Raw genomic sequence first — 24,864 nt, 5'->3', positions numbered from 1 at the left:
GGGTCTGAAGCCCGACCACAACCTAGATCCGGACGTCGCCTTCGTCGCGATTCTTCATCACGACAAGCTACCTGTTGACCAATTCGACCAGCATGACGCTTTATGGATTAAGTGTCCGAAAGACAAAGAGGTTGCCTCACTTCTTAAAGCATACAAGAAGCGGTATCAAGGTGAAGGGGATATCGTTCTGAGACATGACTTGCAAGTCATTGAAGAGAAGACAAAGGTCACCACGTTAGCAACGAGACCTCCTCACAACTTCATCGCACTTGAAGCAGTTCGCGCACAAGATCTGGAAATGAGAAAGGCAGAAGTACTTTCCCGTCCGCCACTCACAGAGGTCACAAACACAGCCAACCTGATAAGAAGCAAGAGTCTGTCGACATCCAAGGACGTCTCAGGACCTACAATCAAGCCTTATCAGCCGCGCACTATCCGACCTGCAACAAGCAGTCCCACTATGGCTGTCAATCCGCAACCCGCATCTCCTCATTCTTTCACCTCCTCCTCGCCACCACCAGACCAACTGGGCTGGGAAGACTTTCTGTTCGAACGACTTGAACTCCACAAGCAAGACGTTGAGTGCGGCCGCCAGACTGCACGACGATATGCGAACGTGCTTGCCTGTGACAAATCAGCTCGAGATGAGTGGCTTAGCCTACACGAGACTCAGAAGTCATACTTCCGTGGAAGGGGTGCCCGCATCACAAACATGGCTTACAGTCAAGATCTTCTGAAGCGTCGTCTAGAGCATGGGGCGTTCTGGCGCTTCTATTATGATGGCTATTTTGGCATCAAGGACAAGACCGGTATGGATCCCCACCACGATTTCAATACTCAGCGGAAGCACATGGAGGAGTGGATGGTTTTGTGGAGCAATCTGGGCCTGCATTCCAGAACTGTGGCCAGAGGTGTTGTCGACAATGTTCCTGTTCCTGTTCCTGCAGCAGTCGCAACGCCTTCCCTGACCCCAATCGACGGTACTAGCAATGTCAAGCAAGAGCTGTCGGCGTCACCGCAATCAGAAAATGACGCACCTCCGCAATACAATACCCCCAAAGAAGAAGACTTGCATATTGAACTTGAAGATGGCTCAGACCCTGCGGAAGCTGCATCTGAACCCGTCCGACTTAGCATGGCGGAGCTTTTCGATGGCCGCACACCTGAGCAGCTCGAGAAGAGTGTCGAAAAGGGTGTCCAACTGCTGGGTGATATACAGCGAACTCTGCAAGCACAGCCTAGTCATGATGCGACTCAGTGGCTGCAGGCGGTTGAGAAGGTCCAAGCACAAGCAGTTCGCTCCAAAACTGTCATCGGTGTGGTTGGCGCTACTGGGGCTGGAAAGAGCTCGGTAATCAATGCAATGCTTGACGAAGAGCGACTTGTGCCTACAAATTGCATGAGAGCATGTACTGCAGTTGTGACAGAGATCAGCTACAACTACGAAGAGGGCGCCCCCTACCATGCCCAAATTGAGTTCATTTCTCGTGACGATTGGCACAAAATGCTGAAGGTCATGTTCCAAGACCTGCTCGACGGATCGGGACAGGTGTCTCGCGAGTGTACAAATGAGGAGTCGGAGAGCGGCATCGCCTATGCTCAGGTGAAAGCTGTGTATCCCAAGTTGACCAAAGAAGAAATGGAGAAGGTCCCAATCGAACGGCTCCTGGCGCACGACAATGTCGCATGTTTAGGTACCACCCGCACCATCGAGGCTGATGACGCCCTGGTGTTCCACAAAAAGCTCCAGCAATATGTGGACAGCAAGGAGAAAGGTGGGGTCAAAGGAAAGGGCGAGAAGGAGAGAAAGAAGCCTCGAGAGATGGAGTTCTGGCCCCTGATTCGAGTGGTGAGACTTCATGTCAAATCCCCTGCTCTAGCCACAGGTGCCGTCATCGTTGACCTCCCCGGTGTGCACGATAGCAACCAAGCTCGTGCTGCTGTAGCCCAGGGATACATGAAGCAATGCACGGGTTTGTGGATTGTTGCGCCTATCACCAGAGCAGTTGACGACAAATCAGCAAAGAATTTGCTTGGCGATTCCTTCAAGAGACAGCTGAAGATGGATGGTGGATACAATGCGGTCACTTTTATCTGCAGCAAAACTGATGACATCTCTATAACGGAAGCCCAAGATTCGCTGGGACTTGAGGAAGAGCTTGGACCTATGTGGGCCAAATGGGATCAATTGCGACAGAAGAAGACGTCCTTGAAGGATAAAATTGAGGGCCTCAAGGACACTAGGTCTGACATCTCTGCTGCCATGGACGCCGCCGATGAAGAGCTCGAAGTCTGGGAAAAGTTGCAAGAAGACTGCAGTGCCGGTCAGACGGTCTTCAAGCCAAAACCGAAATCTCTGAAGCGCAAACGTGCGGATAAGCCTAGCAAACCTAGGAAGAAGCCAAACTACGCAGACCCCGATACCGACGATGACTTCATCTACGAGAGTGACAACGCCGAAAGTGATGCTGGCTCGGACTATACGTCTTCCCATACCAGTGAGGATCAAGGCGAGCCTTTGACGGAAGACGATATCACCACCAAGGTTACCGAGCTGCGTATTACAAAGAAGGAGGGTCGTTACGAAAGACATAAGATCGACACCGAGATCTCAGCTAACCGACGCCAGATCGAAGAAGCTGAGAAGGAGAACGAAAGCATTGATGCCTTACTATCAATCAAATGCATATCAGGCCGAAATGAATACTCGCGAGGTGCAATTCGACAAGATTATGCGTCAGGCATACGTGAGCTCGATCAAGAACTTGCCGAAGAGGCCGATGCTGCAAACTTCAACCCGGAAGTCGATGCTCGCGATTATGACGAAGTGGCTCGCAACTTGCCTGTGTTCTGTGTATCTTCTCGTGCATACCAAAAGCTGAAAGGTAGACTTCCGCGGGACAAAATGCCGAATGGCTTCAGTCAGATTGATGAGACTGAGGTGCCGGCACTGCAGGCCCACTGCATACATCTAACCACAGCTGATCGCCAGGCTTCTTGCCGCCGCTTTCTCAATAGCATGTTCCAATTACTCAATTCTCTTCGGCTATGGGCGTCGAACGATGGCACCGGCAAGAATCTCTCAGAGGGTCAGCTGCAGCGGGAGGCGCAAATTCTGAAGGAGAGACTGACCAAGCTCGACTCTGTGAGTTCCCCCATGTTGTTAGTCATCCATGTTTCATCAAATGTTGTGCTGCTTATATTCCTACTAATGCATTACAGGCACTCGAAAAGACAGTCACCAACGTCATCAATGGACTGGCTGAAGAGCTCCAGGACAAGGTGTACGATGGCTACCCAGCTGCCACATCGGCCGCGAAATCGCAAGCAAACGACACTGCTCGCAAGTGGGGGTTGCCTGTCAATCGGGACGATCGTTCGGCGGGAGGCCTCTACTGGGCAACGTATAAAGCTGTGGTCCGCCGCGAGGGATGCTTCACAGGTTCTGGTGGCTGTCATAATTTCAATGAGCAGCTAGTCGAGCCGGTCATCCGCCACATTGCTGGTCCTTGGGAATCAGTTTTCGCTCGCAGAATGCCTGGCATCCTCAACGGTCTCCCATTGAACGCCGGTCGCGTGCTTACGGACTTCCATAACGACATTGAGCGTCGCGCTGTTAGAAACGGTGCTTCGATTGCGTCGTTCCAGATGTTGAAGCACCAGATCCCTGTGTACAAAGAGACTCTGAAGGATGCCATGAACGAAGCCCGTGGTAGAATCACGGAAAAGCAACGTGACATCAATCGTGAATTCGAGCCTCAGATCAGCGCACACATGCTGGAGATCTACGATGCTTGCACCAGAGAGGCTGGACCAGGAAGCTTCGCTAGGATGAAGGTCAATATGGATCATTATGTGTCCGTGGAGAAAGATTCCATGTTTGACGACGCTGTCAACCATATTCGAGGACTCCTCAAGAAGATGCTCAGCGGTGTCAAGGACGACCTGTTGACCAAACTTGACGCCATTTATATTGCGATCAAGAGAGACTATACAGGCGTGGTGATTGGCCAAGAGCAAGGCAAGACTGCCGAGCTTTTACCCCGGGAACAACGCGCGATGCGAAAGTCAATCCTCGAAGTTGTCGATGGCGCTGAAATGGTCTTCAAGAGGGCTCTTGGCCTCGAAGCAGAACCGGCGGCGGAGCCTGAACCTCAGCCTCAGCTTGAGCAGACAGTCAAGCAGGAAACATCCGATGAGACGAAGCAAGAGACCTCTGAGCAAACCAATGACGCTGCCCCGCCAAAAGAGGAAATCAACGTTGGGCAGCCTTCTGTCAAACAGGAGGTGAACGACGATGCCGAGATGCAATAGGAGATCAAGATGAAGCCGCTTTCCGCTATGGAGGAGTGGGAAGCTCAGCGTACTACCCCCTTGACGGAGGCGGAGAAAGTCGAACGTGACGAATGGAATGCTGAGAATCCTCCCGACCAGTTCTGGATATCTAAGGCATGGGCAGATGATTGCCGAGACTGTGTGGCATACCTAGCATCTCTGGAGGAAGATTGAGGTGCGGGTGCTGAATTTCTGATTCTTTGCCCGGCTTTTGAGTCGATGCAGGAGCTGTGGTGCTCTATTGATCTGGAGGACAGTTCGGTGCATCTACCAATGCATTATCGAAAAGCGCTTTCTCACAAAAGCTTTGAGGCGTTTTAGGGCTGTGTCGTCGCGATTTGTACGGAATGGTTACGAATTGCAGAGAGTGGGGCTAATACGAGTGCTGGATGACATCGAGGGTATTGAGCGACATGGGCTACCTTCACATGTGTATGAGTACCGATCTTCTCCTAGGTAATTTCATTGACCTGCATGATACCAAGATACCTTGGGTCTTTTCTGTACCCGTAATTGCATTCGTCGCTGTCTCCCTTTCTCCCAATATTCTTCTCCGACTTCGACATGGCACAAGAGAAGAATCAGAGTTCCCAGTCATTATCGTTTAGGCTCTGCCAGCCTAGCAAGCTGTCCTTCAATATATGCCCAGTCCCGTGCGTCTTGGTCTCCTCTTTCCCAATATCTCTCTCCAACCTCGACATGGCACTGACCTCTTCCGTCTGGGTCTGCCTCGCTTGTGCATCTGACCAATGCTTTTCGGCCTTCTATCCAACTCGGGACGTGCGGCCCAGCCCACGGTCTAGTCCAGTCTCCAACCCAGAACGTGACGTTTTGCAGGACGCTGCCTGCTTTGTGCTGGCGCAAGAACTCAAATACTTTGAGAGCTGTTGTCTCGTTGACATACGGCAGGAGGAACTGTTCAGCGCCGGTGCAAGTGCCTTGGGTAGGACTGTGCTTTGGGTGCCAGGGTGGTAAATCTGGCTTCTGGTGCCGGCATTCTGATGCGATGTTGAGCCATAGATCTAGGCTTGTCAGATGTGATGTGCTGGAGGCAATCGCTGCAAAGGTTTCAAGGGGCCATGTGCCGTTTCGTGCGATGTTCAGCGCGAGGTGCGAAAGGTTCAGGAGCCGAGGAAGGCTGTCGATTAGTTGCTGGGGAGAGAATACAGGCGAGAGCTCGACGTTTGGTTCGAAGGAATGAATGTCGAGGTATTGAAGGGAGTCACCGTGGGTGGCGACGATAGGCGTGAGGATGTTTGTATTGCTCTCTGTGTCCCAGATGTTCGTCAAGGTCAGGTGAGTCAGCGATGAGTTGAGGTTATGCAGGAAGGTGAAGGTTTCGTCAGACCGTTCGGTCTCGTGATTGAGTAGAAGGCGTTTCAGGCCGGTGAGGTGTGTGGCCATTTTGTTGAGGAAGAATTTGTCATCAACAGAACTGCGTCCGGCTGACAAGGCGAGGTTTTCGAGCTTACCGAAGTCCATGGCGTCGAGCCAGAGATCGAGGTTCGTCTTTTCGCGTTGCAGCTGAGGCAGATGGAGGTAAGATAGACGCTTGAATGATGCGGGGCCGGAGAGGGCCCATTCGAGAGCCCGCTCGTACCATGTCAGGCCTGGCCTCTCCCACTGGGTCTCATCGACTGGGCGCCCGGAGAAGTAGTAGGTTCCCAGGGTCAGAGAGCGGAGTGGAGGATAGCACTTGCCGCCATGCAGGCTCAGAGGAAGATTCAAGCGATCGGTCCAGTCGCTGCAGCCTGGGACAGCGATGCGGAGATCCAGAGCGGTGATATTGGGGCAGGATAGAAGCGCGTGGTGCACGTCGGACATGGTCTCGAATTGAGGGTGGCCGTTACAGGTGCCAGGGATCTTGGCTGAGATTGAGGATGGGCAGGGGTCGTATCGTCGCCATGGATGTGAGGCTGAGAGGATATTCGGAGAGAAGATGGCGAAAGACAGCAGAAGAAGCTTGAAGATCCTCATTGTGAGCGCTTAGATGCTGTGAGACGCTGTGAGAAATAGGGAGAGTAAGTTCTGATGAGGGGGATTGTTATTGCAAAGTTCACAACCCATAGAGTATTTGTTATATCAGTTTTCCAGATGAGTCAAAGGTTGCCTTCGCCGTTTAAGGCCAGATATTCGTTGCTCACTGTGGTTGCGAAAGTCGCGACTGCGATGGTTGAGGCTGTTTCACTACCTTACCTTTTGTACTTACTGGAAGCAACATGTTCACTGTCACTTTCATCTTCTTCGTGTGTAACTTATGAGTCAGGAAGAACGCTAAACACGCTGCGTGAACAGATTTTGAACATGAAAAACCATTTTCATCAGGAGCTTCGGAATGAACGGCCCTGAATGAGAAGTAGGAACGAAACAAGAGGTATCAACGGAGCAAGCGAGAGGGACGTCGTCGGCTGTGAGCTCTTTTCGAGGTGCATCAACACGACGTCCATATGAGCACCTGCGGCTGGGCCAAACATATCCTCACACAACCAGATGCTACCACGGTCATGTAAGGGTATCTGCGAAGATGTAAGGATATCGGCTTCGACGTGGTTGAACTTCTGTCTGGCTTCCTTTCCTTCCCAAGAGATGACTGGCTGCGACTGGTTGACCAGGTGCACAACATGGGCCTGAAAGCCAAACCCGAACTAGGTTTTCAGTTCGGTGCGGGAGGTGACACGTCTGCGGAAGACCTGGAAGCCACAGGTACGTCCGACCCGAGCAAGGTGATTGACCTAGGGAAGAAATTCATCGAAGTCAGGGTTGAAGAAATGATGATCGAAAGTGAGGGTATCACCGAAAATGTCAAGAGCTGGCGGACCGATGTCATTCAAGCCATTTTGCGAGATCTGCGCTCGGAAAAAGTCATGTTCGAGGCAGCCGATCCGCCGGTCTTCAACTGGTATGTCCGAGAATTTGGGATCGATGTCAACTTGTTTGTGGAACACTCACAAATTGTACAATTGACGTGTCTAAGAAGTGGTATTTGGGGGATGGCCGACAATCCGGCAAGATAGTAAGTTATCGCGAGTGAAACCTACCTAAGTAACTTAGGTAGCCAGCTCGTGGGGGGCCTGCAGACTGGCAGTGAGAGATATAGTCATACCAAGAACTCTTCCTAAGGCATCTTAGTAAGACCTTTATGACAGTGGCAAGTCATGCGCGTCCTGTGGCGCAGCACCTGCGGAGGCTATGTCCCACCACCATGCTGTTCGGCTTGGCTCTGGAAGATCAAAGGAACAAATTATGTATATGTGGTTGTAAAGGTCTGAAGACGAAATACAAAATGATGAATATCCTTACGTGACTGAACTTAGGCTGCACAACCAAAGTCATACAACATGTTGACGCCACCTACGGAGGTGTCAGTAGTGCGACCTCGTATCGTGTGCATGAAAGAGCCTAAGTTTAGGCTTGCCGAGCCTGCCGATGCACGGCTCCCTAGGCTCCCGAAGTACTAACTAAGCCTGGACAATTATATTTCCGAGCCTTGTTGCCTGCCAACAAACCTACTTAACTTAATCATTAATTTATACTTGTCAATTCTTCACCTGGACGGATCAGCCGGATCATGATAGAGCCTCAGGCACTCATCTCAGGGCTCCACCATGTTGATGACTTGGAGTTGCCCATTGACATCATCAGCAATGTTTTCCCATGGCCACATGTAAGTACGGTGGGATGTCTACCTCAGTGCTTCCAAGGTGAAGTATTCATCAGTCTCCCACGATCAGACTACATTTTTACATCAGATGCATTTTTTCTTTCCATATTAACGCCCTTTCTTCTGGGTTCTCGCCGACAACTCGATATCGAAGCCTCAAATCTCTATCCGTGATATATTCCACCTTCTTTTCCCCTCCATTATCTGCTCGCGTGACACACCTGTGGTCAGCCGCCACTCGACGAGGGCAGAGGAACTCTAGCCATGAAGTTCGCCCTGCTGGCCGCGGTCGCCAGCACTATTGCTGCAAACGCAAAAGGTATATCCCAGTCTCAATTGCTTTCACAGGAACGGCCACTGACAACTGGAAGCATATGCTATCTCAGCAGATGATGCTCGTCTCGATGTGCTGAGGGCCGTGAGCATTTCACCTCGAGCCCTTCCCAACTCTCCGGATGGATATACTCCCTCCAAAGTCACCTGTCCAAAGAGCGCCCCATCAGTACGAAATGCTGGCTCTCTCTCAGCGAATGAAACTGCATGGTTGGAGAAGAGAAGGAACAACACCATTGCACCTATGCAGACACTGTTGGCCCGACTCAATATAACTGGTTTCAATGCCACTCAGTATATCGAGAAACACTCGAGCAATGCGTCTGCTTTGCCGAACATTGGCATTGCTGTGTCTGGTGGGGGCTGGCGAGCCTTGACAAACGGCGCTGGCGCCATCAAGGCATTCGACTCTCGAACGCAGAACAACACAGGCTCGGGCAAACTTGGGGGCCTCCTGCAGTCAGCAACCTACCTCGCTGGACTCAGCGGAGGCGGTTGGCTTGTAGGCTCTCTTTTCATGAACAATTTTACTACCGTGGGAGCCTTACAGGCAGACACGAGCGGCTCCGTCTGGGAGTTTGGCAATTCGGTGCTGGAAGGGCCAGATACCGGCGGTGTTCAAATCTTCGACACAGCAGAATACTACACTCATCTCGTGGAAGACATTGATGGAAAGTCCGATGCGGGATTCGATCTGTCTATCACTGACTTGTGGGGTCGTGCTCTGTCGTACCAGCTCATTAATGCGACGGACGGCGGCGCTTCATACACTTTTTCTTCGATCGCTTTGACCGACCCGTTCCTTGATGCGACCTCGCCATTCCCGATCCTCGTGGCTGACGGTCGATCTCCTGGTGAGACTTTGATTCCGGGAAACACCACGGTCTTCGAGTTCAATGCCTTCGAGATGGGCTCATGGGATCCTACCACTTACGGCTTTGTACCAACCCAGTACCTGGGAACCAACTTCACAGCTGGAGAAGTTCCAACCGGCGACAAGTGTGTGGTAGGTTTCGACAACGCAGGCTACGTGATGGGAACATCTTCTTCTCTCTTCAATGAATTCCTGCTCGAGCTCAACGAAACCGATCTTTCAGATACATTGCAAGGATTGATCGGAGACCTCCTGTCAGACATTGGTGAGGATAACAACGATATCGCTGATTATACTCCAAACCCATTCTATCATTACAATCTCGAGGAAAACCTTTCGGCAAACTCGACCCGGCTTACGCTTGTTGATGGCGGAGAAGACTTGCAGAATATTCCCCTTCACCCACTGATCCAGCCAAACCGGAATGTCGATGTCATCTTTGCGGTCGATTCTTCTGCAGATACGACGTACAACTGGCCGAATGCCACGGCTTTGGTCGCAAGTTATGAACGAGCTCAGACCACCATATCGAACAACACCCTCTTTCCCAGTATTCCGGACCAGAACACGATCGTGAACTTAGGACTCAACACACATCCGACATTTTTTGGTTGCAATGCCTCCAACTTTACTGAAGGGTCTCATATTCCACCATTAATCGTTTACATTCCCAATTCGCCTTATGTGACCTACAGCAACGAGTCAACTTTTACCATCTCCACGAACGATTCGTATCGAGATGCCATCATTCTCAATGCCATGGACGTAGCCACCATGGGCAATGGCACTGTTGACAGTACTTGGCCAACATGCGTGGGTTGTGCTATTCTCAGCCGCAGTCTTCACCGCACAGGCACGGACGTACCTGAAGTCTGCACAAAGTGCTTCGACAACTTCTGCTGGAACGGCACCGTCGATTCGTCCACGCCAAAAGCTTATGAGCCCAAGCCCGTTCTTGGGGAAGTCAGCATTTCGAGTAAAGGTTCCACCAAATTGCTCAACCGTTGGGCCGCAGCAGCGGCAGCTGCAATGGCAGTCGTAACAGCTATATAACTCGACATGCATCTTTTTGAATATTCGGTCCGGCTTTCTACAAGCATATATGGACGGATGGATTTTCTGGTTGGATACACCACAGGTGTTGGACGTCAACAAATGGTTTTATGCATAGCAACGAAAGGCCCAGGTGGTAAAGATGGATGCATGGAACATCATTCACGCATGGAAGGATCAAGAGCATTTGCATAGCACTGCTTTTCATCATTGCGGCGGCGCCGGTGGCATTTGTACTATTATTTGCATATTGAAAGGTGATGTTGTACAACATATTCCGAGGTACTAGGAGCAACAGGTTCACAAAGACTATCTTTCTTTGCGTGCAGCATGGCTCGACTAAGCGTCGTGTTGCAAGCCCATGCGTGGCGTTAGGCGGCTATCAGCGGCCTCTGGGGATTGGAAGCTTACCTAGCCTTGATTTAATTGTCTGCGGACATATCTCGGTCAGCGCACCTGTCGGTGACTCTCCGTGCCTGAACTAGCTGCCACCCGCTGCGAGATAGTGGCACCGTGCGTAAATCCGTCTCACCAAGCCCAATCACAGGGCGTCTCGCGCCCTTCGACGTCTTCATCGAAGTAAGCATCATCGTCATAATCTAAAATCGGCGGGGAAAAGATCACAACCGCCTCCTCTTGCCGATATCCGGTCAACAATGGGGGAACGGCGAAATTTTGCGTGTGCGAAGACTCGGAGGGCTCATCTGGGGTGTCTGACCTTGATCAACGACATGGTACGCCCTCCTCAGCGACTTTCCTTGGTTTGTAATACTTTTGTGATCGCCAGAAGTCGTTGGTGATAAATATCCATGGCACGGCGACGGCATTGAAATGATCTTATCACTGAGAAAACTTTGCCGGTAAAACACGGAACACGAACAGAACCTCAACTATGGCCGAGTCAATTCAATGTGAGCATGAGCACGACTCAACGCTCATATCCTCACAAACACATCATGACCATGAAAAAATCGAGGTTCAGAGCATAGACTCCAATGAAGAGCCCGTTCCAACATTAGAACCACCGGCGCATCACCACCACCACGTAGCCCACGGTGGCGACCGAGACGAAGACGCTATCGACTACGAATACCTCACTTTTGAAACGGCCATACATCTCGACGACTTACCCAGCTCACCCCAAGTTCCTCGGCCGAACCTGAAAAAGTACGATACCCCAACGTCATGGTCACCGACCCTCAAGACCATCATCCTCGTCCTATGCTGCTGGTGCACCTTCTCCGCGGCCTACAGCGCCGGCGCATACAGCATCGCCTCGGATCCTCAGCGCGCCAAATGGCATTTATCATCTCTGACATTCGAAACCGGTGTGACAACCTGGGCTCTCGGCTTTGGGGTCTCGCCCATGTTTCTCGCGCCGTTCAGCGAGATCAATGGCCGACGACCCGTGTTCATTGCCTCCGCGGTGATATTCTTCGCGGGGCAAATCGCGTGTGCCACGACGCCGAGTTTTGCGGGGATGTTGGTGGCGCGGTTCTTCGTCGGTGCTGGGGCGTCGACGTTCGCGACGATGGTTGGCGGTGTGGTGAGCGATTTGTATCACAGTGTTGATCGAAATACGCCGATGGCTGTGTACTCGGGCTCTGCGCTGACGGGCACGGGGATTGGGCCGCTGTGTTCCGGGTTCATCATTGGACGGGCGGACTGGCGATGGGTATATTGGCATCAGGTTATTAATCTGGGGATCATGCTTGTTGTGGTGTGGTTCTTCTTTAAAGAGACGAGGGGGAGTGTGTTGTTGAGTCGGAAGGCGAAGGTGTTGAATGAGTATCTTGAGAAGTTGGATGCCGCTTGTATCAACAATGGCATCAACGACAATATCAACGGCAATGCCAGCACCAACGGCAATGCCAGCACCAACGGCAACGCCAGCACCAACGGCAACGCCAGCACCAACGGCAATGCCAGCACCAACGGCAAGGCCAGCACCAACGGCAATGCCAGCACTAACAGCAATGCTAGCACCAACGTTGCCAGCAACGCCAACACCGCCAGTGGCAACGGCAACGATGTGAAAGCGAGACCATTAAGTCAGGGTGTGAGGTTACGGTACAAAGTCGCTGCTGACGAATCGCGCTCCTCACTAGCTCACATGCTGTACCTATCACTCACCATCCCGTTCAAATTACTCGCGACTGAACCGGTCGTCTTCTTTTTCAGCCTGTGGGTCGCATTCGCCTGGGGATTGTTGTACATGACATTCGATGTGGTCCCCTTCGTGTTTACGAACAGGCACAACTTCAACACGGAGCAAGATGGGGCTGTATTCGCGGCTATCAGCGTTGGCTCGATCTTGGCCACGATTATATGTGTTTTCCAAGAGAAGTGGGCGAAGAAGATTTGGCCCAAACTTACGACTTCCCCTGAGGGCAGACTGTACTTTGCATGTCTGGAGGCCGCGCTCTTGCCGATCGGGTTGTTTTGGTTCGGCTGGACGACGTTCAGCAGCGTGTCGTGGGTCGCGCCTGTACTGGCGCTCGGGTGTGCGCAGATGGGTATCTTTGTGATTTACCTTGCTGTGTTCAATTATTTGGCTGATGTGTATCATCGGTATGCGTCAAGTGCGTTGGCCGCGCAGAGCTTTTGTCGGAATGTGCTGGCGGCGGTGTTTCCGCTGTTCGCGGAGCAGATGTTCACGGGGCTTGGGTATGGTGCTGCTGCTAGTTTGTTGGGTGGGATTGCGGCGCTACTCACGCTTGTGCCGTGGGTGTTGGTGTTCAATGGTGAGAAGATCAGGGCGAGGAGTAAGATCGCGAGACAGATTATGGCGCAGGAGCATCATTGATGGCCATTGTGTTAAGCATAGCGTGAAGGGCTTGGGTTTTGTAAATAATATAGGGCGTTTGAAGCATTTAAGACTTCTGCTCATAATATGTATCCCTTTTAGAGTTCGTTTTCCATGTTGGTCGTTCGGCCAGTGATCGCCCTGCCATCTATTGTACAGAACAATTCTGTAAGCACTTTTGTTTGTTGGTCTGAGTTCATCGTAAACCTGCTAGTCGTCGCTCTTGAACTTCCGTAAGTGCTCTACTTCCAGAAAAGAATGCAACGACTCCCAAGACACCCAAGGCTGGCAATGCCTGAAACAGGTTCCATGCAGTGTAGTACAGGAAGAAGACGCCTTCTATTCCGACGACGGAGCCGAGAAAGAGTGCGTGTGAGAGAGGAGCGTCGGACAGAGCTTTCGAGATATGGTTGATATTGCCTCCTAGATACAACCACTACATGTAGTCAGTACATGAACCACAGCACAGTCTGCAAGCAACTTACGGCTCCCAATAAAGGCGGCAGGGTGGCTAGAGTTGCCAACAAGAAAAATGCACTAATGGCGACGTTGGGGCTTCTGGCGTCAGGGCGGAAAATGTGGTGAATTTCGGGCAGTTTGCCATATCGTTCCGGTGTCTCGGCCGCAGGGATAGGGACGTTGGGATCGAGTTCGATTGTCAGAGGGAATGCTTCGCTGTCGTATCCGGCTGAAGATTCAAAGGAGGCAATGACAATGCTTGCGGAGAGGGGAGATGTGGACCGAAGTAGTTGTGACGGGAGATCCTTGTGACTCTAGAGAAGTGACCGTCAGCACATCTGCAGTGGTTTCGTTATGGTTGTGACCTACCAGCTCAAGTTTGGCCTTTCCTGACTCTTTGACACTGAATGGATACGAGACATCGAGCTTCTTGGACGAGTCTTGCAGTAGGAGGAATGCTTGGTGTGGACGTTTGGCCGTCTTGCCGTCTTGCGTGGTCAACGTAACTTTGAGACTATCGGTCGCTCCCAATTTGATGGGCGTGGTGAGAGCCGTTGAAGGGGTGAGTCTAATTGATGAATATGTCAGTCAATGTCCTGCCGAGAAAATCGAGGCACGTACTGCTCTTTGAGGCCACCTCCAACGCCCGCACCCTTGGCCGCAACGTTCACAGACCCATCTGCAAAGGTCCAGGATGCAGCTAGAGCGGACGAGTGTAAGGCAGAGACTAGCAGAACTGTCTGCGAAAGAAGATTCGTTAACCGCATGGTGTTTGAAGGGTTTCGCAGAGTCGAATACTGCTTGTTCACGGAGGATCAATGCATTCAAGGTGTACCAGGAATTTCGGAGTAGATGTTGTTACGTCGCCAGATTGACTTGCTCCAATTCCCGCCAGGCTAAGCTTACTTAACCCGATCGGCACGAGGCTGAATGCCGCCCTGTGGTCACCCCTGGTCCCTTTTCGTGGCAGCCTTACCCCTGTTTTCAATCCCCTGACTTGTCATGGAGGTCGACCAGACAACCCCTTGGTCCCTCGTGCGTCCTCACCCACACTCTAAATCTTAACCCTCACGTCTGACAATGTTCTGACGAAGGTTGCCAATCTGTCATCGCTGCCAATGGACCTCTCTCGAATCGTTCTCGACACAGGAGAAGGGTCTGCGAGTGTGGCGACCAATCGGAGACATCTGGTCCCGCAGGAGCATGGCCATATAGCCCCGGAGTACAAGATCGACGCAGCGTGGCTCGCTGTAAGTAGTATGTTTTCGTTGGAAACTGAACCTTGGAGACTAGACCCTACTCCCCCAAGTCCTAAGCTTGAAGGTCTATCTGTCTTATCCCAAGTCTTTGGAGGCTTGTACCACACGACTGATGAAACTGGATCTGAAAGCACATGGCTTCTCATGAGAAGAAGGCACTGAGGAAAGGATCCCAGTGCTAGATCAGATCCATCCTGGGTATTGCTATACTGTTCCAAGGCCTTGCCCCACTGTGGTAGATTATCCCTCAAAAGCAGATGCCCTAACAATCTTATTCTAGTCGAAGTTCGGGAAATGGAATTATGAGCTCAGACAGGTACTCGAAGACCTGATGCTAGCGAAAAATTTCTTTAGCTTCAACAAGCTAGATGGCGGCTCGATGTTGGAGTTCAACAAGACCGCAGATTCGCTCCAACCGTACTTCGCAATCGAAACATGGACGGATCGCGAGACGCAGGCTCTCAGGAATAAGGTGTAGCGACACAGATGAAGCGGATTAGAACCGACTTGTCTAGACAGGGGCGGATCGTGAAGCAAGGAGATAAGTACGTCCGAGTGCCGGAACGGGTGGAAGTACAAGGGGACGACTCAATTTGGGCGACGCAATCAGCTGAGATCAGGCAACATATCAATACGCTGTCGTCGAAGGAGCGTGACGCCGCTTGGGAGTTCCTGATCAAGACCATGGATAGGCAAAGGCTCTGCTTGCTGCTTGGCAAGCTCGGTGACCGGTTGAATGTTCTCCACGGGGGGCACATCAGGGGGGGGACAACATCATCCAGCTTCCGACGAGGGCGGCGAAGACTAAGCCACTCAGTCTACAAGCTCTCTTGATCGACGGACAAGAGGGAGACAGCAACAATCAGGTCACCGAGTCGGTGCCGATTGGGCCAAATGGCAACCTGGACCCTTCAGTGTAAAAGGTTGATCAAGCTTGGTACGACAATGCTATGTTGTTCATGCGGCGTGTGCTGATAATACCTTTATGGGAGAAGAGGTGAATAGCCGTGCGGAGGTGATATCCTGTCATCCGCGCGACCAGCGTTCGGCAATACCATGACACTGTCGCAGTCCAACCCCAAGCAGCCGGAGCGGGCATCTTCCTTGACAGCACAGTATACAGGATTTGAGAGCAACCAGCAATCCGCGCCACACTTCTTGAGTCATGTGGACGACACTCGCCAGGAGCAGTATCGAACTCCTTGGTCGACTGCAACAGCGGTCGACTGAGCCTTCCATGGTGTGGACATGGCATTCTTGATAGTCTGATTTGTACCTCTGGAGCCGATAGCGTCGTTGCCGATGGTGGCGTATGTGTAGGTTGAGACGGTCTCCCATAGACACCATAGTGACATGCAGCGGTGATACACCCACCTGTACAGTATGTTTCTCAGGCATTGCACATCTACGGACTCAATTATTCGTGAATGACCTTGCTGTCGCCATTATAAGAAGCACGGCATGTTTTATGGAAGTTATAGCCGCTGCTTTAACCACCCCTGCCAAGCTGGTCGTCAGCCTGCGCTCGCCGCATCCAACTGGCGTCCAATCCGCGTCATTGCAGGTAGCAACTTGGTTGATTGTATTCTCGTTGTCGTCTCACTCGTTTCTTTGTTATTGCGTCTGCACTGCACTGTCTTGTCTTCATTAGCATCATGTATTCGTCTTCGAATTCGTTCTTGGGCGGCACCAACAGTGGTCGTCCGGCCCCTGGAGGTTTCGGGCAACAGCAGTCATTCGGTGGTTCCTTTAATCAAGCTTCCCAGCAGCCATCACCTTTCGCTCCGCAGCCTACCGGCTACTCCGGACAGCTACAGACGCAACAGACTGGATTTCCAGGCTTCGCACAGCAACAAAGCTTTCAAGCACCTCCGCAACAGCCGCAGTACACTGGATACCCTCCTGCTCAAAACCAAGCACAGCAACCTCAGTACCAACAACCACAACAGGCACCACAGCCACCACCTTTCCAGCAGCAGCCATCGTACCAGAGCGCTCCGCCACCTCAGCAGCAACCCCCTGCGCCCGCACCACTCCGTCCTCAGCAGACCTCCGCCCAGATCGCGCAGTCCTTTAGCGCTGGATCATCCAGCACCCCGACAAGAGGCAGAGCACCGAGCAAGGCCTCCAGGAAGATCCCCAACATCCGGTTGTCTTTCATCACCGCGACCGATCAGGCAAAGTTCGAGCAGTTATTCAAGTCTGCCGTTGGTGACAATCAAGCGATAAGTGGAGAAAAGGCTAGAGACCTGCTATTGAGATCCAAACTGCCTGGGAGCGCATTGTCGCAGATATGGATACTGTCGGATACAACCAAGTCAGGGCAGCTTCTGTTTCCAGAGTTTGCCTTGGCCATGTATCTTTGCAACTTGAGCCTCACCGGGCAAAGTCTGCCACCAGTACTTCCAGAGAAGATCAAGAACGAGGTGTCCAGCATGGTCGATATCATTTCGTTCGGTGTACCAGATGAAGGCCCAGTCTCTCAATCTCGCACGAATGCACCAGACTTCGATGCACCTCTGCGACAGAACGCTGTCTCTCCTCCCGCTCCGCAGGCACCGCGACCACAACAGGCATCAAATCAGCAGCTCTTGACGCAGCTTACGTCGCAGCCAACTGGCTTCTTCAACCAAGCGACAGGCTTCCAGCCTGGCCTTCAATCTCAACCGACCGGCTTCCCAGGTCCGCAACCAGGTATACAGTCGCAAGCTACTGGATATCCGCAATCCACCGGATACAATGGGCCGCGGCCACCGCTTCCACCTATGCCTACTGGATACGGAAGTAACATGTCACCACAACAGACCGGACCTCTACAAGCACAACCAACTGGAATTCCCGGTCAGTGGGGCTTTGTCAATGCGCCAGCAACAGGACTACCAAACATCGAAGCACTTCAGCAACGTCTGATGCCTCAAGCTGGTCGCGAAGGGGGTTATACCACCCAAGGCCTCTCTGGCAGTGCCAAGATCCCATGGGCTGTCACGAAAGACGAAAAGAAGCTCTATGATCAACTCTTCCGCGCTTGGGACGGACTCGGGAAAGGTTATATCTCTGGAGACACTGCAATTGAGATTATGGGCCAGAGTGGCCTGGATAGGCCTGACCTCGAAAAGGTTTGGACTTTGTCAGATCCTAATAACAAGGGTCGACTCAACATGGACGAATTTGCCGTTGCGATGCACTTGATCTACAGAAAACTCAATGGATATCCTGTCCCAAATCGACTCCCACCAGAGTTGATTCCTCCCTCAACGAGGAATATCAACAGCTCTCTCGACACCGTCAAGAGCTTGCTATCACAAGACGCCGAAGCCAGAAAGCAATCAGGCGCCTTTTTGCAACCACAAAAGACCGGAGTGAGCTATCTCAAAAACCACTCTTTTCGGTCAGGGTCGAGCTCCCCAGCCTTTGGACGAAAAGATGCAACCGTGTTCCGCAATAATGATGATGATATCGGATATCGTTCAAGTGCCAGACGCCGCCTTGGAGCGGAAGGAAGAACGCCATCGCCCGCTCCGTCCTCCGAAGTTTCCGACACCAGCAACGACGACTTGACCCCTGATCAGATCAGAAAGAAGATTCGCGAGAAGAAAATCCTTCTTGATGCCACGGATTTCCAAGACGAGCGTCAAAACGACGACGACGACGTCCTTGACCGACGTGATAGAAGAGAAGCAGAGGATCTCTTCCGCCAGATACGTCGCTTTCAAGATGACATTGATACTCACCCTAACTCCGGGCTTGGCGGTTCTGATACGGGTGCAGAGCGAAGATCCATGCGTAGGGAGTTGCAAAGATACCAGGATCGGCTACCAGCATTGGCCTCAGACGTTCGTAAGATTGAAAAGAACATTGCAGAGGCCAAGCTGCAGCTATTCCGCCTGAAAGACGCCAAAGCCCATCCCAATAGTGCCTCAAACATCGTCGGTACCGGTCCTGGAGGAGCGGTCACGGAAGCTGATCGTATCAAAGCACGAGCGAGAGCTAGGATGCAAGCTAGAGCTGCTGAGCTGTCAGGACGCCCGGTCCCGGCAGGTGACGATGAAGGTGGTGCTCAAAGACGTCTGGAACAAGAGTCCTCGCAAGTCAAGTCCGAACAAGAACGGAATGAAGCCATGACTCGCGATGTCGAAGAGGGCGTCAAGGATTTCGTCTCCAGTCTTGAAGACGGTCTGCGCGACCAGGGTGAGAATGCAAATCAAGAACATGAGCGAAGACGATGGGAGGAAGCTCTCGGCGTGGAAGACGAAATCAAGGAACTGATCTACGACCTACAACGGAGCAGCCGGACAGCCAAGGTCCGCAAAGAAGAGTAAGTCGATCGACGTTATCTGATCTGGTGGCACCACTAACATTGCCAGACAATCTCGTTCTGTATCGCAGCCCTCGGCTGCACAGCCTCGCGAAGAGCCAAAGTCTACCAATGGTGATCTGCCTAGTCGCCCTGCTCCCACAACAACTCCTTCTGCATCTTCCTTCACAGCCGGAATGTCTCAACAGGATCGCGTCGCAGCCGCCAAGGAGAAGGCCATGAAGCGTATCCAGGAACGCCTTGCCGCAGCTGGCATCAAGGCTGCCGGCGATTCGGGAGAAACTCCGCAACAGCGACAGGAACGTGAGAAGCAGGAAAGAGCCGAACGAGTACGAAAAGCCGAAGAAGAAGATGCCAAACGTGAACAGGAAAGACAGCAGAGATTGGCGAATGAAGGTGTTGCACAACCTCCAAGCCCCAAGTCTGCGAAGAAGCCACCTCCGCCACCCACAAGGAAGTCAAGACAGGAGAGCTATGACTTGTCCGATCGAAAAGCAGCGGAAGCCGCCGCAAGGGCAAAAGCAGAAGAGGAAGCCGCAGCTCTGATCAGAGCTGAACAAGAATCGCAAGAACAGGAGCGCAAGAAATTAGAGTGAGTCGCTAACCGGTTCCGCGAGATGCAACTTGCTAACAAATATCGCAGGGCACAAACCAGAAGCGGCGAACATGACCTTGAAAAAGAGCGCGAAGCAGCACAAGCTCGTCTTCGTGCTCTTGAGGAGCAAGTCAAGGCAGGCAAGGTCAAGAAGCAAGAAGAAAAAGCTCGCAAGAAAGCAGCCGAAAACGAGGCCAAGAAGAAGGAAGCGAAACTTGCTGCACAGCGAGCCGAACTCGAAGCCGCAAGAGAAAGAGAGCGACAGCTTCAGCTTCAGCTTGAGCAGCTGGGCGAAGATGACTCCTCGGACGATGATGAGGGACCAGAACAAGTCACACCAGCAGAGAGCACTCCAGCGACGAGTCAAGTCCTCACAAGCTCGGTCTCTTCACCACCACCAGCCGCGGTCCCTCTGCCACCGGAGCCATCTACGAATGAGCCTACTCCGCTATCCAGCCCACCAGCAGAAGAATCTCGAAATCCTTACTTTAGAAAGCTCTCCCAACAGTCAGAAGCTGCAAGACCAGCTTTCTCGCCACCAGCTGTTCCACACGCTCAGCCTTTCTCGCCGCCAGCAGCAGCAGCACCACCTCCACCACCGTCGGCTGATCTACATTCCACCAATCCCTTCCATAGAATTGCTCACCAGGAAGCAGCCAAGCCATTGACACCTAGCTTTACAGGGGCTCAGTCACGTCGTCGTCAAGAAGAGGATGATTGGTCGGCAGCTGGGTCGGACAAGGATGAAGACAGTGACAACGAAGATGATGCGCCTGCGGCTGGGTCAGCCAAACATTTGGCATCTATTCTGTTCGGCACCATGGCACCTCCCAGGCCTTTGTCCGCCATGGATAGCAAACCTGCGACTCCTGTTCAAGACGTGCCACCTGTCCCTGGAGCGTTTGACTCGGCGCCGCCACCTCCACCTATGCCAGGTGCTGGTGCACCGTCAGCCCCCCCTCCACCACCTCCAATGCCGAGCTCCGGAGCACCAAGCGCACCTCCTCCGCCACCGCCAATGCCTACTGAAGCTGCTCCTGGCGGTCCTCCTCCACCGCCACCGATGCCCTCTGCAGCCCCTTCGGGAGCAGGTGGAATTGGTGCTCTATTGGGTGCGATTCAAGCCGGCAAAGGCCTGCGCAAGACCGAGACAAAGGACCGAAGTACGAGTTCTGTGGCTGGAAGAGTGTTGGGTTAGAGTAAGCGATGGCGCGTGTGTGGTAGCTGCCCCGAGATTGTGTAAATATGAAGACGAGTTGTTCGTGCGATAGTCCTAGAAGCGAACTGTGCTAGTATGGCGACGACGCTTCACAACCATAACGCTCGTGCTCCCTGTGGGCGCGATGTATCCCGCTACGCTCGTCTAGGCTGCTATCGCCGTTAGACTCACGCCAGAACTGTCAAACGAACAACGGGTGACTGTCCCTGCTTACCAATACAATTCAAAATATGCGGGTCATCGGGTTAGGGTTGGGTTGACTCCTAAAGCGACCCGGAAACCCGTTGGGCTGGGTCGGTTAATCGAATACCCGGCCCGACCCGGCCCATGTCAAGGCCTAGATACTAGCCTAGTAGCCTCGTCGAACGACGTGTTCTGATTAGTTCAAATCTAGGGTATACTCGGCTAGAAGTAGTTATTGGCAAATCTTGGCAAGGGATGCGATTCCGGGCTCATAACTATTAAATAGTGTGCATGATGTAATACATTGAATTCTCTGTCCTTCTATAACTGACTATGTACTTACTACGTATTTATAGGTGAGAGAGGCATCATTTACCCACTTCCTATAACGTGATTTACCCACTGATCGAGACCTCGTCGTCGCCCTCCAACGCTGTTGTAACAAGGCGCTGTCAGACCATTGAATGGTGCGGGAAGCCGTCGCGTAATCTTGCCGTTTGACACAATGTCTTCGACCTTGTACACGTCAGGTCCTGTTGTTGTTAGAATACGATCGCTTGAAAGGCGTGCTGGAATTCTACCGGGATAGGTTGGGTATGTTAAACTGTGAGCGGCTGGATTTTGCCTGTACTCCTCAATGTCGACCTCATCTGCTCTTTTCTGATTGAGACCATGCTCGTTCCACATCTTGACCCATTCGGGATCGAGTTTTTCTTTGTATTCCTCAGGGATGGTGTGGTCCATGGCGCAAGACTGCGACGGAGTGACAACTGCGGCGGCCATACTCGTGGGGGCTAGTTAAAATCAAAATTTGATCCTGATAGTTGCAAGCGGGAGTATCACGATGCCCTTGGAACGACAGCCTGGGATCAAGGTACTACAAATATGTACGTTCATCCAGCTACTTCACATATATCTGATTCCTTACTCCATACTACACGCTGCTGATCGACAGCTAATGGCGCTCATCTCCAGGCCTAACCCATCGGCATCCACAAGATCTCTTCCCATTGGCGGCATTGGCGGCATACTGGACAGAACCTCATCAGGGGCCCCACAATGCCGGATAAAGCAACGATAATGAATCCGTGGCCAGGAAGCCGTCCACAAACTAAGCAATTTACCATGATAGCCATTCTCTGGGCTGCCGCTCGAACGTCACCTCATCTTTCACGTCCTATCGTTCGGAGGCCTGCAACCAATGTTGGCTGCGGACGAAGTGGGATATAAAGCTGGACATGGCCTCTTCTCGTTTCTGCAAGTAGCCCATTGCACCTCTCTTCAGGCAGATCGCTTTCAACTTGAAGTCTTTCCATTCCAGACTCAAGCACCTACAACGCTGGTTCTTGATTAACGACACTAGAAGCATGGGTGCCGAAGTCCATACTTCGCACATCACACCAGCCGACGCAGAAGCTCAGCAGCATGGCAAGCTCCGTCGGGTACCAGGCCCCATATCATGGATCCTCATCCTGATATGTGTAATGGAGGTAAGATTTTCCCCGCTCCGATGACTTGACGTTGTTACTTACCAAGTATCATGTTGCCTGTAGTTTGGCGAACGATTTGTCTATCATGGAATTTCTGGACCTTTCCAGAATTACATCCAGTGAGACACTTTCCAGCCACATTGCTGATAGCAATGCTGGTAGCAAGATTCTAATTTGGTATATCAGACATCCTTACCAACCTGGATCTCGGATTCCGGGAGCTCTTGGCAAGGGACAGGCGGTCGGTGTCTCATTGGGCGACTTCTTCAAATTTTGGTCATACCTCTGCGTGGCATTTGGGGGCATTACTGCCGGTATGTTGTGATTCCTTTGGAATGGACCTGTGTCGAACTTGTGCTAAACATACGGGGTTTCCTAGACCAATACCTTGGCAAATACAAAACCATTCTCGCATCATCTCCCATTTATATAGCCGGCTTGGCCCTGCTTGTGGCCACCGCTACGCCTGTGGCGATCAAGGCTGGAGCGTCAATGGGCGGCCTCATTGCCGCCATGATCCTGATTGGCATCGGGACCGGGGGCCTCAAGGCTTGCATCGCTCCAATGGCCGGTGAACAGAACACGGGACAGGGACAACATGTCGAAACCCTCAATACTGGTGAGACTGTCTTGGTAGACCACGACCTGACAACTGCGAGGATCATGATGTGGTACTACTGGGCCGCAAACATTGGTGCTCTATCCTCACTGTTGACTGTGGAGCTTGAGAAGAACTACTCGTTCTGGCTAGCATATCTTGTGCCACTACTGTAAGTTCCGAAAAGGCTTCCCCGCCAGCATACACCATGTCCTGACAGAAAAAGACTCCTCTTGGTCGTGTTGGCTGTTTTCGTTGCCTTCAGCCACAAAATCAACAAGATACGGCCGCAAGGCTCTCCTATTTTAGATGCCTCGAGAACCTTGGCGATTGGACTCAAGGAAGGATCCCTCGAAAAGGCAAAACCATCGTCATTGCGTGCTCGAGAGCACCTTGGTCGCTACAAGTTTGCGAACCAGGCACAATACACTGACTGATACTTACGTTGAACAGGTCAAGGATGGCCTCCTGGCATGCAAGGTATGTTTTTCGTTTTCTGTGCTATACCACGAGGAAGTGACAAGCTAATCGTCCTGACAAGTACTTTTTGTTGTTCCCGTTCTACTTCATTTGCTGGACGCAGATCTTCAACAACCTGATCTCGCAAGCAGGAGACATGAAGATGGGGGACACCCCCAACGACTTGATGCAAAGCCTGGAAAACCTCTTCCAGCTCTGCTTCATTCCTATCCTGGATTGTGAGTGTTACGCCAGTGCGCGTTTGAAGATTGATCATTCACTGACATGACGAAGTGCTCGTGTATCCCGCCTTTCGCAAAGCAGGCATCACTTTCAATCCTATCTTGCGCATCTTTGTCGGCTTCATGTGTGCTGCACTCGGAATGACGTACGCCTGTGTGCTGCAATACTTCATCTACCACCGGCCCGCGAACAGTATCCCTGTATGGATTCAAGCCCCTGCATATGTCTTTGGAGCGCTCTCAGAGATCTTTGTTATTGTGACCGGTCTTGAAGTGGCATTCCTGAAAGCACCCGAGAATCTACGTGCGTTCGTGTCGTCCATCTTCTGGATAACACTTGCTGTCGGAGCCGCCATTGGCATTGCGTTGGCTCCTGTTTCACAAGATCCCTATATGGTGTGGACATATGCGGGACTGGCTATCGGAGTGTTCCTGGCCGGTTGTGTTTTCTTCGTCTGCTTCCGACACTCAATTGCTGGCGAAGTTCCATTGACTGTGGGCTTCGAGGTTGCGGAACAGCCTGTTTTCGACGGCCCTGGTCCGGCCGGGTCGGATCCTTTGAACGGGAAGCTCGCTTGAGCAGACTGTGGCTGGTTCTCGAATAACAGAGCCCTTTGATCACTGGCGCTGCCATTGATGGAGCCTGGCAATGTGATCGCCGAAGGGACTTTCATGGAAACCGAGGCTGAGGCTCTCGTGAACAGAATTTGGGCTTCATTTCGGGGCGGTTATGTACATAGCTAAGTGTCTTCTCGAGAGGGGTCGGCTTACTCAGATCATACCCTCGTCGATACAATTCGATCCATTCTGCCGGATGACGTATTCTAATGCATATATCTACGGTGGTCAAATATAGTGGTCCGTGGGCCGGTGGCAATGCCGCCAATCACATTCGACGCCGCTTACAGCGATTTACCACTTAGGGAAGGAAAACCCTCACACAATAAAGTGGATTGTATGGACGCCTACGGTACCTCGGCGAT

The 24,864-nt window shown here is 52.1% G+C and overlaps 9 protein-coding genes across 9 annotated transcripts; 6 read left to right on the top strand and 3 right to left on the bottom strand.

The window, feature by feature from the left end:
- Positions 1-1,135: 1,135 nt before the first annotated feature.
- Positions 1,136-4,314, top strand: EDD37DRAFT_565877 (uncharacterized protein; the record flags this gene model as incomplete). Its single annotated transcript, XM_062814074.1, has 2 exons — positions 1,136-3,145; positions 3,223-4,314. The coding sequence occupies 2 exons, from the start codon at positions 1,136-1,138 to the stop codon at positions 4,312-4,314; spliced, it is 3,102 nt and encodes a 1,033-aa protein (XP_062668987.1).
- A 297-nt stretch (positions 4,315-4,611) lies between these two features.
- EDD37DRAFT_457979 (uncharacterized protein) lies at positions 4,612-6,647 on the bottom strand. The gene is made up of 2 exons (XM_062812925.1): positions 6,545-6,647; positions 4,612-6,328 (listed from the first exon to the last, which is right to left on the bottom strand). The coding sequence occupies exon 2, from the start codon at positions 6,310-6,312 to the stop codon at positions 4,933-4,935; it is 1,380 nt and encodes a 459-aa protein (XP_062668986.1). The 5' UTR covers positions 6,313-6,328; positions 6,545-6,647; the 3' UTR covers positions 4,612-4,932.
- Positions 6,648-6,956: 309 nt separating this feature from the next.
- Positions 6,957-7,454, top strand: EDD37DRAFT_610412 (uncharacterized protein; the record flags this gene model as incomplete). The annotated part of the gene is made up of 2 exons (XM_062815211.1): positions 6,957-7,348; positions 7,391-7,454. The coding sequence occupies 2 exons, from the start codon at positions 6,957-6,959 to the stop codon at positions 7,452-7,454; spliced, it is 456 nt and encodes a 151-aa protein (XP_062668985.1).
- A 418-nt stretch (positions 7,455-7,872) lies between these two features.
- Positions 7,873-10,275, top strand: EDD37DRAFT_457743 (lysophospholipase). The gene is made up of 2 exons (XM_062812923.1): positions 7,873-8,315; positions 8,368-10,275. Exons 1-2 carry the CDS (start codon positions 8,261-8,263, stop codon positions 10,254-10,256), a joined length of 1,944 nt encoding a protein of 647 aa, XP_062668984.1. The 5' UTR covers positions 7,873-8,260; the 3' UTR covers positions 10,257-10,275.
- Positions 10,276-10,839: 564 nt separating this feature from the next.
- On the top strand, positions 10,840-13,231 carry EDD37DRAFT_457851 (MFS transporter). Its single transcript, XM_062812924.1, has one exon. The coding sequence runs from the start codon at positions 11,149-11,151 to the stop codon at positions 13,060-13,062; it is 1,914 nt and encodes a 637-aa protein (XP_062668983.1). The 5' UTR covers positions 10,840-11,148; the 3' UTR covers positions 13,063-13,231.
- A 27-nt stretch (positions 13,232-13,258) lies between these two features.
- Positions 13,259-14,288, bottom strand: EDD37DRAFT_610409 (dolichyl-diphosphooligosaccharide-protein glycosyltransferase; the record flags this gene model as incomplete). Its single annotated transcript, XM_062815210.1, has 4 exons — positions 13,259-13,498; positions 13,548-13,835; positions 13,891-14,089; positions 14,143-14,288. 4 exons carry the CDS (start codon positions 14,286-14,288, stop codon positions 13,259-13,261), a joined length of 873 nt encoding a protein of 290 aa, XP_062668982.1.
- Positions 14,289-16,346: 2,058 nt separating this feature from the next.
- Positions 16,347-19,167, top strand: EDD37DRAFT_633809 (uncharacterized protein). The gene has a single exon (XM_062816815.1). The coding sequence runs from the start codon at positions 16,436-16,438 to the stop codon at positions 19,097-19,099; it is 2,664 nt and encodes an 887-aa protein (XP_062668981.1). The 5' UTR covers positions 16,347-16,435; the 3' UTR covers positions 19,100-19,167.
- Positions 19,168-21,464: 2,297 nt separating this feature from the next.
- On the bottom strand, positions 21,465-21,875 carry EDD37DRAFT_651280 (uncharacterized protein; the record flags this gene model as incomplete). Its single annotated transcript, XM_062818335.1, has 2 exons — positions 21,465-21,625; positions 21,674-21,875. 2 exons carry the CDS (start codon positions 21,873-21,875, stop codon positions 21,465-21,467), a joined length of 363 nt encoding a protein of 120 aa, XP_062668980.1.
- Positions 21,876-22,459: 584 nt separating this feature from the next.
- EDD37DRAFT_658422 (POT family-domain-containing protein) lies at positions 22,460-24,709 on the top strand (the record flags this gene model as incomplete). The annotated part of the gene is made up of 9 exons (XM_062818974.1): positions 22,460-22,582; positions 22,646-22,701; positions 22,769-22,896; positions 22,962-23,352; positions 23,401-23,550; positions 23,600-23,660; positions 23,722-23,878; positions 23,934-24,419; positions 24,627-24,709. The coding sequence occupies 9 exons, from the start codon at positions 22,460-22,462 to the stop codon at positions 24,707-24,709; spliced, it is 1,635 nt and encodes a 544-aa protein (XP_062668979.1).
- Between the last annotated feature and the right edge of the window lie 155 nt (positions 24,710-24,864).

The sequence above is a fragment of the Exophiala viscosa genome (genome assembly GCF_022695815.1).
Source record: "Exophiala viscosa unplaced genomic scaffold EDD37scaffold_7, whole genome shotgun sequence".
NCBI lineage: Eukaryota > Fungi > Ascomycota > Eurotiomycetes > Chaetothyriales > Herpotrichiellaceae > Exophiala > Exophiala viscosa.
Note: the sequence above shows the minus strand (reverse complement) of the source record. Positions and strands in the feature narration are given on the sequence as shown.

Coding starts and splice junctions, on each gene's coding strand:
- EDD37DRAFT_457979 (XM_062812925.1), bottom strand. CDS start 6,312: ATGAGGATCTTCAAGCTTCTTCTGCTGTCTTTCGCCATCTTCTCTCCG.
- EDD37DRAFT_457743 (XM_062812923.1), top strand. CDS start 8,261: ATGAAGTTCGCCCTGCTGGCCGCGGTCGCCAGCACTATTGCTGCAAAC. Junction 8,316..8,367: donor TATTGCTGCAAACGCAAAAG/GTATATCCCAGT, acceptor GACAACTGGAAG/CATATGCTATCTCAGCAGAT.
- EDD37DRAFT_457851 (XM_062812924.1), top strand. CDS start 11,149: ATGGCCGAGTCAATTCAATGTGAGCATGAGCACGACTCAACGCTCATA.
- EDD37DRAFT_633809 (XM_062816815.1), top strand. CDS start 16,436: ATGTATTCGTCTTCGAATTCGTTCTTGGGCGGCACCAACAGTGGTCGT.